The sequence below is a fragment of the Fringilla coelebs genome (assembly GCF_963513975.1).
Source record: "Fringilla coelebs genome assembly, chromosome: 4".
NCBI classification, from domain to species: Eukaryota; Metazoa; Chordata; class Aves; order Passeriformes; family Fringillidae; genus Fringilla; species Fringilla coelebs.
Window position 1 is genome coordinate 69802171 of NC_140032.1, and position 12505 is coordinate 69814675.

The 12505-nt window shown below is 39.6% G+C and overlaps 1 protein-coding gene across 1 annotated transcript in view; it reads left to right on the top strand.

Moving 5' to 3' along the window:
• LOC311152724 (bifunctional heparan sulfate N-deacetylase/N-sulfotransferase 4-like) overlaps nucleotides 1-12505 on the top strand; it is a gene marked incomplete at both ends in the record, with an annotated part of 119567 nt that overhangs the window by 22535 nt on the left and 84527 nt on the right. The window contains one exon of the mRNA XM_084204028.1: nucleotides 299-312. Within this exon, the coding sequence (XP_084060154.1) occupies nucleotides 299-312 (14 nt within the window). The remainder of the gene's footprint in view (nucleotides 1-298; nucleotides 313-12505) is intronic.

Below are 12505 nucleotides of genomic sequence, written 5' to 3' on the forward strand. Positions count from 1 at the left end.
TGAACAGAAGTGGGAGTCTTAAAACTGGGCTGCAGAAGGGCTACAGAGGGCAAGAGAGCCTGGGTGAAACATCTCCCTGCACATGTATACTGTGGATATTGCTGCCGTGCAACAGCTTTGCTTTAAAAGAGAATCCCCATGCCCTAAGCATTAAAATTCTTCATTAGAGATACTGACTGATCTCTACCGACAATGCAGGTCTGCACAAAGCACTCTGGAGGAGCTAAAAGTGACCAGCCCAGTTGCCCACAGTAAGCTCATACGAGCCAGGGCTGATAACTGTTTCCCTCACTCTCAGGTATAGGGCACTGGGTAAGTGTCATCCAAGCCAATGGTAAAGTTTGAGCTGATGATACCACAGTGCAGCTTTTTATCCATTACTTCCCCAATAAGAAAAATGGCCTCCAATTTCCTGACTGGAAAACATTTGAAAACCAAATCAAAATCAACTTTAATCCAATAAAAAAAATAAAGTTGCACAACTTACTATAAAAGGGATAGTTTTTTACAGCTCACATGACTCAAAATGGTTATTGAATCTAAAATATCAAGTGAGGACTTGCTTGTATTTCTATTACAACTATAAATTGTAGTTTTTGAGTGCCTCAGGATAATTTTAATTGAGAAAGAACTGTAGTTTGAAAATCAATTATTTTCAGTAATCATCTGTTTCAGTTCTTCATTAACGACCCATACAGCTATCTGTGTAAAACAAATCTTATTAGCCTGGTATCAGCTACTTGAGAGCATCTCAATAAACAACCCAGTGTCTCCCACCCTCGGTACTACACGTGTAGCCACAAATTCTCCAGTGGTGGGAGTCTATTAAATCCATTAGGATTACACCAACAATGTGGCCACAAGAACCTGCCCAGGGGAACAAGTGTGGTCTGCTCTTGACTTCAGCCACAGCGTCTGGTCTGTGACAGCAGTTGGGACTGAACAGGGGGTGCTGCAAGCCAAGAGCTGGGAGCCAGAGGAGGAGTTCGAGGTCCTCCCTGCCACCTTTCCCACTGCTTAAGTTCACAAAAGCATTCCTCAAGCAAGGGCTGGAGAAGGGGAAGTCAGTTGCAGACCCCTGTTTTTCTGGCCAAAGAGTTTGCCTGGTGTGGACACCAAAAAGAAGCTGGTTTGCTGTTTCTATGATTTAACTGCCGCTCGGTTTTATTATTTAGAACGGCTTGTTTTCATTTAAACTGCACCTTGTTCCAATGTTTAATTAACCTCGCCACTAGGAAGTTTTCCTAATGCATAAGATACATTTAATTGTGTTTAAGTGGATCTTTTTCCTATCTGTATTGCACATCATAATTTCTCCTTTGCCCTGCTGAAACCACCTTTCATGTACCATCCCTTTATCTTCTCTCTGTGAAGTAGCTCCAGAAGTCTTTCCCCAGAGGGCTGATTTTGGAGCTCTTTGTTCTTTCTGGTCTCCTATGGTTTCCCTTCATTCTGCACAGACTTTGCCTTGCAGTGTCTGCCCAGGGACTCTGGATGAGATCCTGCCCACGCTGAGCAGAGCAAAGGGATTACTGCAGACCTTTTCTGAGGGGCACTGCCTACCAGATAATTCCCCCTGCAACAACTGCTTTCCTGGTAACAGCCTGCTCTAGCTCCTTAGGAGGGCTCCAACTCCCACATCCTATTCTAATGAAGGGATTCCTGGAAATTCAGCTCCGTTATTTCAGGGCAGACTTCAAACCACCTGTGGGTAAAGTCTTAAACTGAAAATTCAGAATTAAAAATCTTCATGTTATCACTTTGATTGCTTAACTTTTATTTTTCCTTGCTTCAGTAATTTGTAGATTATAAGAGCTTTATTTTAAACTTTCCATTATTTTCACGCTACAATTGCTGATATTAGTTTGCAAAAAATTACTAACAATTTTATACTTCTAAGGTATTTTACACATTATGGGAAAACTGTATAGTACGTTATATGATTATACACATTCAGATACTTGTGTATTTGCAGAAAAAGGCAGCTAGCTGTGCTTGCCCAGATTTGTCCTTCAGGAGCCTGTACATATAGAATTATGCAAATGAATTTAAAGTTTTCCATATACTAAATTATAGTTCTCTTCCACATTCACTTTCTATAAAGCATGTTAAAGAACAAGAGAATGAAGAAATACAAATTATGTTCAGGAAAGACTATAAGGTCAGCATAATTTTTTTCTGCGGTTCACAGTTTTTTGATGTACACTTCCTACTCTACAACTGGTTTTGGTAACACTTATTTGGAAGCAGTTAAATCGGTAGGCAAAATGGAGGATTCTGTATAAGTAAGCAAAGCATGACAAGAGGCTTTGACTCAAATCTCTCCTTCACCATGACCAAGACACACTCCTAACAACACTGATTTCTATGGACTTTTATGGATCTGGTCCTGATTTTATCCTCAGAGTTAAGAGGTTTCTCCTGGAGGACACGGACACATCACATCAGTGAAAATCCTGAGCTGGAATGCACACAACTGTTGAAGGGCATGCAACAGTGATTCTGAAGAGCGCAGGTCACACACTTACAATGATGTCTCTATGAAAAGGTAGCTGCTCGAGCCACTGTTGATTCCGGCTGGACACACATAACCTTTCCCAGGCACTCTGTCAAAGCAAATACGCCAGGCTGCTGCGGAAGATCAACATCTTGCCAAAGCACAGAGTGAACCAGCAGGTTCCAGCTCCTGAGAACTCTGTTTATTACAGGCTTGGCCAAATCACTAGAGAGTTGAGAGCTCAGCATGAGGTTCAGGCAGGAGCAAAGAATCTAGGTAGGATTGATGTCCACATGCTGAGAATGGGAACGGCACCCCATCTTCCTCCATGCTAAAGAAAAATTAGGAGTGGGAAATCTGTACTGGTGCATAACAGCAAAATTGACAACAGCAAGAAACCACAGATCTAATCCAAATGTTGGAATGAATCCAAGAAAAATCTGCAAAGGAAACTTGCAATAACTCTCAAAACACTCATCAATATGTCTTAAGTGTTTGATCAAAAGCATTACAGTCATTACTGTTTCTCATTTGGAGGAAAAAATTGAGAGACCTTGCAGGCAGGAAAAATGGAAAACTTTCCCTCATATAAAAAAGGTCAAGGAACTCAGGAAACTTATTTTCTAGCAGGGGCTTTAGGCAGGAAGATGAAAATGTATCTGTTTTCTATTAATGATCAATGTTTCATTGGTTTACCTGCTGCCTGTATGGGGCGTGCTGGGTCAACAGCTCTTCACGGACTGTTTAGCTCTGACTCAGAAGGTGAGACAGTTTGTTGCACTTTCAGGTCTCCTGGGTACAACATCCAGGTTGCTGATGAATAAAAAAATCCCTTTCCGATGAATATACGCAACTAATTCTCAGCTGACAAGGATTTATATTACATAAATAAAACCTATCAAAACTGGGTTGGCCAAGTCTCTGGCAGTTTCAAATGAAAGCCAAGAATTAATTGGACACAGAGACAAACAATTTTTCCATTCTGAAGATGAATTCCTGCAAGTCAAGGTTGAGTTACATTTAACATTGCCTAGAGGATTTTCATTTCTGGGAGTGTTTGCCTGGGACTTATAATAAAGACTAGGGAGAATATCCTAGGGTTCTATTTTACTGAGATTTTTACACAATGTCCATCACCATGGTAGCTGGTTGATATATGTGAGCCATGGGGCTCTTCCAAATCAGATGGCTCATTATTCATAACAATGACTCCCAGATTACATGCACAGAGAAAGAAACCTTGCTCCCCCTTCTTACAGCAACATATCTTTTTCAGAGTTTGGCCTAGTCAAAGAAAAACTGTTAATTCGTGTCTTTGTTTTACTATCTGGCAATTCTGCGGAGAGATCTACCTAAACACCACTAGGCACTTGTCAGGTCTTTTTAAAGGAAGAAAATTGGTACTTCATTTAGAGGGTAAGTTCATCTCAACACACCTCTGGTTTAAAATTTTGTCCTTCCAGGTAATTAAGAACTAAGTTGCACTGAGATAGCCATTTATGTATTCCACAACCATGCAACCAAATTCAGGCTGTTTGCGATCAGCAAGGGAGTGCATTCCACAGCCAAGGAACCCTCAGAGAACAATCTCAGCAAACAGCAGGCTCTCCTGTAAACTGACTCAATTTTGCAAACCTTCCTTGCCTTTGAAGGCAGACCCAGCAGAATAAGATGTTCAGCAGGCACACAAGTGAGAAAAGGATGAGCTAAGCACGCTCTGCATTGCTAAGTGATGCTATCTCCAGAAATGCAGCATGGTAACATAGAAGTGTGGCTTTAACAACCTTTTGAAGGAGACAGGAGGCCACAGGAGAGGACTCTGCGTTTTGTCTGCTTTCATGGAAGCCTTGACAAGGGGAGCTTAAGGAGAAGCAGGGCAGCTGCAAGGGATGGGCTTTATGTGAATCACTGAGGCCCACTAAAGTGGACTGCAGCCTCCAGAATATCTCAAGAGATCTGCAATATGGCTGTATTTGAAGAACGTTTTTCTCATTTCCAACATTTTTATTGACTTTAAAAACCCCCAAAAAGCCAAAGTCAGTGCAAATTATTATACGCAGACAGAAGAAAATTAAAAGGGAGTTCTGAAAAGCTCCCTTTTTATCAAGCTTCCCAGGACTACAGCAGTGTGTGCTGTCCCTCTACCCCCCTCCACCTGCAACCTGCATTTTAAAATCTGCTACAGAAGGGGCATAGAATGCACAAGAATGAAAAATGAGAAATAAAGCAGAAACAGGCAAGTAACATCTGAATAAAACTCATGAAATTATGGGAATCATCTGTATGAAAAAAATTCCCTTCATTATTTCACAGGAGTGAAACTGTTGGAAAATCCACAGGGCCTGCTAAAATCTAAAAGGTCAAGGCTATCATGAGGGTAAAAATTTTAGTAAAATATCTAAATACAGAATTACTCAGTGCTGTGTACTCCTGGAATTGTCCTTGAAAATATTACATTACTTTATATGCTGTACTCAATTTTCAAAGCCGTGCATCTTTTCTGCAGCGCCACTGACTCCCTTTGCCTCCAGAATCACAGACATCATGTCCAAGTCACCCTAACTGCTGCCATTTACTGCCCTAATAGGCCATTACTGTAATGCCATGCACAAGTTCAGCCCTTGTACAATTGCTATACTGGAACCATGGCTCTTTTCCCAAAATTCAGTGTTCTGCTTTTGTTCACCTGTCTCTTGCATCCACCTGTTCTCTTTCCAAAAACTGTTGCCTTTAACTAAATGAAAACCAGTAATTTTATTCTTATCTCCCCGCATTTACTATGAGCCTGAAAGTATTGACCTGATATAAAAGCTTCAATTGCCTTTAAAAGGACAGAGAAAATCCTCAAATTGACTGGAAATGGGAAAGCATCCAATACTCTTCAGAACAGAGCAGCATCTTGTGTCCATGCTGGGCAGCAGGAAGGTCATTTATAAGCCCATTCTACTGAAAGAAAATGAGGGCTACAGCCATGTTTAATACATTATGCAGGAGGTCAAGTCTCAGGTGTGGTCCTCCATTTCTGATACTAAAGACTATGACTAACTTCAGAGACTGGAACATGGATTTTTCCCTATCAAAACACAGGGTGATAAGAGATGAAAAACCAGGAATGAAATTACTAAATGTCTTTATAACATTCCCCTACAAAAAAAACCAAAAACAAACCAACCAACCAACCAAACAAAAAAAAATCACCAAAAAACACCAACCAAATAAAAACCCACACAAACAAAACCCAGAGCACAGAAAGCCAAAATGCACGCAGCTAACCAGAAAATAGGATACAACTTGAAAATAAATTTATCTCTTCACAATATATCCATGAACAGAGCCAGTAGATGTTATGAGCTGATTAGGAGTCTGCAGGCAAAACTCCTCATATAGCACAGGTTAACAGACACTACCAAAAAGAGCTTCAGGTCTGCACCTTTACATCAACCAATGATTCAAACAATCCAACTACTTTATTAAAGCTGACTCATTGGCAAGGCTGCAGTTTCTGCTAATGAGGATAGAAGGCAAAACTGAGAAAATTATCTGGAGAGAAATGAAAATCATAGGCGAGGGGGAAGGAGGAGGAAAGGAAGGCAAAATCCTGGTTAAGTGTATAAGGCAAAAATCTACCATGAAGTGAAATGAAACTCCTGTGTGACAGAAAAGCAATTTAGCTTTACGAACAGCTGCCTCACAGAGAGTCAGGCTTACCAGCAATTAAAATGAAACAAGTTGATTTTAATATGCCTTAGTAACTGTGATTGATCTCGCAGAGCTGCTGTTGACTGCACACCAAGAAACAATTTAGGATCCAGGTTAAAACGAAGTTTATAGTCCTACTTTAATGGATTTTAGTACCTGAGGCAGTACAGTGTTCCAAAAATTCTTAAAATGTACCCTGTCTCTGTGTAATCAATAAGCTTCCCACAGTAAGGCTGGTGCAGTTCCAGGCACTCCTCAGCATGCCTGGCCATGCTGTGTCTGTAGAATTCCAAATAAGCCATCTATCATTATTTCTATACGCAGGACTCATTAAACACCTCATCCTTCAGCTTATTAGCACTCAAGTCTGCCAGACAACCAAAACAAAAGGTCACCTTTTATCAAATGCAGGCTTTGCCCAAAACATACACCAAATCCCTGGCAGATTTATGTACAAATACAGCAGGGATGGATAAGCAAACGATGAAAAAAATTCAAGATGGGAACTGCAAAGTACCGATAAATGGAAATTGGGATCATTCACTACAGTTTACCAGGTGAAGTCTAGAGTGTCAGGGTAAGAAACAGGTTACACATCAGATGGGAGAAGGAAATGCCACCTCTCTGACCATCCAAACTCTTCCCGTCCTGAAAGCTCATTTGTTATTTTTAAAATCTGCTTTTCTTTGTGTCAGAAATGACGACAGGAATCTGGAATCAGATCTGGAGCTTTCTAGAGCAACAAGTGAACACAAATACTAAATAGCCTATTACATGGATAAAGAGCAAATGAAATCACTCTATTGACATCAGATTAAAGGCAAACATGAAACATGAATTTTGAAGAAATCTGAAGAAGTGTTGTCACTCCCTGAACTTCTACACAATGAAAATTCGCATAAAGCAAGATCACATATTCTCTGTATCATTTTGTTCTACCACTGCATGTCCCCTGTCTTTTTGGTTTTAACAGAGCATTAAATACAAACCCTTCATGTGTGACAAGGAAAATTACCTTTTCTTGGAAAAAAGCTTCTTTTGCTTTCCCATCAATCTAAATGTCCCTTCCATATCTTTTATATCTCAAAATAAACAGCACACCTGTGTCTCCTTCCTATTTTGTCTGCTTTGAAAATAGTGTGATTTTTCATTACATAAAGCAAAGTTTCTGATATGAAGATGAAGTACTTTTTAAATCAAGCAATTCAGAAATGAATTATCTCCTTGTGCATCTCTTGGTATTGCAAACATACTGATGTTCTAGGGTTTAATCCGATTCTTTGCTTCATCCTGTATTTGGCACAGAGCAAGTTATTATTCTAATCAAAATGTTGAAAGCCACAATTTTTGTTTTTCATAGCTGCAGACTTTGCTTTACCAGCCTTAGCTCACTGTTCTTTTATCAGAGTATTCATCACATATTGTCTGGAGTCATGGGCAAAAAGCTGTGGTTTCCTGCAATAGTTTCCTAATGATGAAATGGATCCTGCTGAGAAACATCACAAGGAGATGTTTTCAAGACCTTGCATCTCGAGCCTGTGGGAGATCTGGTTTGGTATTTCTCTATAATTACTGTAATCTATATACAGAAAGGCACAAAACACAATGATAAGGCAGAACACACAGGAAAAAAAATTAACTATGAAGAAGTGGCTGGCCTAGAGAAGCAACTGTTCTCACGCTCACCCAACTAACAGTAAATGAGGGGTTTGAGGGGCAGAAGGAAAAACTGAAGTTGACAGTAAAGTGTAAGATTGATCAGAAAATTCCAGCTGCAGGCAAGGAATTTTCCTTCAATTACCTTTTTATTCTTTATTCCCTTACTCAGAGTTTTGGCTGCCATCACCACACAGAGTTTAAGGAGTAACAGATTTCACCAACCCTTGAATGATAGCCCCCTGTGAGAGCAAAGAGTGATTTCTGACCTCATCCAAAACCACCGTGTTCTATGGGCCAGCTCCATCTCAGCTCATGAAGGGCTAACAGCCACGTCAGAGGCCACAGAATTGCTATGCCAGGGCTCTTCAAAGGACAGTAAATCTTTAGAATTCATGATTTATGCTTTCCTCAGATGCTGTCCTGTACATGTACCTTCCCCTAAAGCCATGTGAGAAATCCTCTCCTCTTCACAAAATCCAAAAAAGTTACTCTGACATAAGGAAGTTTTTCCACGAGTCCCGGATACCATCTCATTTTGCTTTTTTCTCTGTCCTCATCTCTTAAATGCCATGTACCTCTTCCTCCCCACTTCTTCTAATTGTATTAATTATACAGAAAGAAAAGACATTACAATGTTCTGCTCATGCCAAATCATTGTTATATTCAAAATATAAAGGTAATTACAGTTGACAATTTCATTTCCTTTAGCATAATCATGGAAATTGAGTCATGGATTAAGGTTTCAACAGTTCTTTACTCTCCATTAGAGCCTTCTCCTGATGCAATACCTGATGAAATATTGCTACAAACATCTTAAAAAGTTTTTTTTTTTGGGGGGGGGGGTGTTTCTTTTGGTTTTATTACTGCTCTGGAAGAAGAAGAGCGAATGTTACATCACATTTAGGTGAACATTGGCCAACCAGAGATTAAAAACACACAAATGAAATGAAAAAAGCACAGAACACTATTTTTGGCCTGATCCTGCACATTCCCCCATTATGTGCAGTAGGAGCAGAAGCCTATTGGAAGGGAAAAGCATCTATACAAATTGTAGGGTTGTTTCCTTTAATTAAATATATCTTTTCAAGCAATTAACCCTAGATGTAGGCAATACTAATTGGTACTTATGTTCCAAAACAACCAGTGATAACAGCTTGTATTTCACCAGCACCTTCCAATTGGAATTGGTTAACTAGGTCATTAATTAAAATAATTAGTAATGATTTGTATAACCTAAGGGACATAGACATATTTTTCTTTATCTTTACATCTGCAAGATTTTGTGCTAATATTCTTACCTACATAAAATTTCATTTGTTTTCAGATATATGCATTTCCTATGTGCAAAAAAGACCCTATTTAAATACAGTCATAAAAAAACCCTTTCAACTGAAAAAAGCCAAAAAAACTTTTGGATTTCTGACATCCATGTCCACCTCCCATAGATACTTCTCTAGCATGCAGGCCTTAGCATTTGTGAGAGCATTAAAATAAAAACTGGCCACTAGCCACTTGAAAAATCAATTAAAATGGGTTTTCCAGTGTGATAAATGCTAATCTTTTGGGAGCAATTGCCCAAAGAGACAATATAGAATTCTGTGAGGAATTAAGACCCAATTAAATAAAAAATATGCTTCAGCTAATTAAGAATTCAATTCTGCTCATTTTACTTAGAAAATAATGGGTAACAAATAACACCAGGTTCTTATATGAAAGATATGAAGGGCATATCTTCATATTCAATTACATTTCAGATTAAAAGAGGCTGTTTTACAGACCAAGACCAAATCTACTGAACAATTCAATCAACTAATTTACAAAGCCACTAAATGTAATAAAAACAGTGGCTTGTATGGCCATGAAATCACAACAGGCAACACCTTTAAACTCCAGGTCTATCTCCAGCCTCAGAAAACATTAGCGAAATGCCTGTAAGGTAAACAAGGGCACTACAATGTATCTGTCCAGTACTAACCTGACATTTTAAATGTGCACCAGTAATGACTGATTTCTTCACTTAAAGTGGTAAAAATCCCTAATTTTTTTTCCACTTTGTTCCAGTGCTTTCTCTGTGCCCTTTTCCCAGGGCAGGGGCAGAGCTGTGACCTGGAGACAGCCAGGTCACTTCCAATGGTAGAGAAGAGTAGCTGAAGTCCCAGCCGTGGCACCAGGCACCATGAAGCGCATGTTTTACCAGAGTTACCAGGCTGCTCAAGAGCAGTGTGATTCCAGAGAAATGCTTTTGTCATTCCTTTCCTTTTGCTAGGGCCAGCCAAGAGGCCATGGAAGCAATGCTGAAACATGCAGAGCTTAGAGTGGCTTTTCAGCACTTAAAATAAATGAGAACATTTTAGTCTTTCATGAATGAGCAGAGTTCAAGGAAAGTTTTGTGGATCCTAGTTTGCATAATTAACAGCATAAAAACCCTCAGCCATTCACCCTCTGAGCCTTGACAATCCAGTGAGTTGGCAGGAAATTAAAGGCCTTGCTGGAGAGGAGGGTTAGATGTTTCTGGGAAGGTTTCTGAGAAGGCTGAGGGTAAGGGACACAACCTGAGCTAGAACCTTGAGCTCCAGACTGGAAACAATTTTGGTGCAACTGGTGCTTGCACAGTTGCTGGAAGCCAAAGAATGATGGTGCTGGAGAAGCACCCTGGATTTCTGCTAACAGAGGGAATTCTTGGTAGCACTGATTTATTAGTACTTTCAGTAAGTTCTGGATTAATTCTTTCATCATGATGGGCAGCAAAAGATTCTCTACCAGCAAACAAGGGCTGGCATGTGAACTAACTTCCAAGAGCAGGAAGCAGGGGAAGCTTCCAGTCCAACCGCCTCTGCTTATGAGTCTTCTGAGCAGCAGGGCAGCCTGAACCATGACACTGGGCTTTAGCATACACTGAACAAGTCTGCAACGTGATGAAGAAAAGACTCTTGAAACTGGGACTATTCCATCATCAGATCAAACTCTTACTCAATGCCTAGAAGCTCATTTCAGCAGCCAAACCTTTTAAACATAAAACCTTTATAAAATAAACTTTTCACCCATATGGCCAAGACTACTGGATTGCAGGAGCTTCATTTCTCTGATTATCTGCTGTAGAGCCTCGGAAAATGTATTTTGTGGTGTGAAGGGTAGTGGCATTTTTATCATGGAAAGAAACCCAAATTGGGAGGAAGCGAGGCTTCATCAGAAAAAGATAACCCCTACTTCACATGTTCATAAGGTGAACGTGAACAAATGCACTTACAAGTCTGACTATGCACAGCTTCAAATCTCAGGTATGTGCACACATGCCAGCCTTTGTAGGCTGAAGGACTATTTTTTAGGGCTGAGAGAGAAAAGCATTATCAAAACCTTTTTACACAGAATAACTGTGACTAACATAATGGTTACAAGAGCTAGAAAGAATCTTAGTGAATTGAAAGAGATGGCACAGCCCCCTCAGATGCTTTCATTACCAGAAGAAGTACGGCCTGCAGCCCTTTGCTGCAATTCCTGAATTCTTTCTCCACCAAGCATTGATTTTTTGGAAGTCTGATTATCAGGAGCTGAAAAAACCCCACACAGCAGATGACTTACCCTCTCTCAAGGATGCATAAGTCATCCAAAAGAATGATATTGATTATTCTGTATCATCACCTGCAGTTCCTCGATTTACGACAGGGGTATCAGAGAATTACAGTATTATTTTAAAGAAATGCATTAAACAAATATTTGTACTGCTAACCTGCATGCCCAGCCTTTAAGTGTCAGACATTTTAAGTTCAGCTGACCTTTCAATTTCCTTTCTCAGTCCCTAAACAGAAAGCAGACCATATACCTTGCGTGCTGTCCAGTTATTAGCTCAGAAATGCAATTTTAATTCCACTAAATGAGTTATTTTACATTGTAAGTCCCATGGTTACAACTAAACTGCTTTTAGAAAACTGAGGCTGAGCAGCAGCAGACTGGCTGAGCAGTCAAGCAGCAAGAGGCACAAGTCTGGTGTAACACTCTGCACCAGCAGGAGCTACTTACACGTTTCTTTAGGTGAAGGAAATTTTCACTTTGAACAAAATAAATCTCCAATTAGATGGCAAGGCTATACACAGAGTGTCTACAGAGACTACTAATTGCAGAGTATTCTTATATGTAGCGAGAGAGTCATTGTATCACAGTTACAGCATGACATCCAGTTGCATGTTACATCCACAGTTGCATCCACAGATTCAGCATGAATTCAAGTCCTGGAATTTTACAGAATTTCAAGTTTATATGAGGTGAAATTCTCATTTTCCCTGGGCTGTTTTGGTTGTTTTGTGGGTTGCTTTGATTGTTTTTGTTTCTTTTCCTTTTTAAATTCGGTGCTCATTAATGTAATAATAACTGATTCAGGTAATGGTTTTAAACAATTGTTAGGAAATACTCCAGAGATTCCAGTTCTCAGTTTCAATAACCAACACCTAAGAAGCATTATTTACAGAATGAAATGTGCTTTAATCAAACTGATAGAAGCTCTGTGAATTTCAAATTCTATCGTACAGCATTATGTAGCAGGAACAAAATTACTTTCTGTTGACTGTTTCATTAGCTCTCATTTAGCAGTTCTATCATACATAACTGGAAAAATCTTATTTAATCCTTACTAAATACGACAAAGACCTCGAGTGA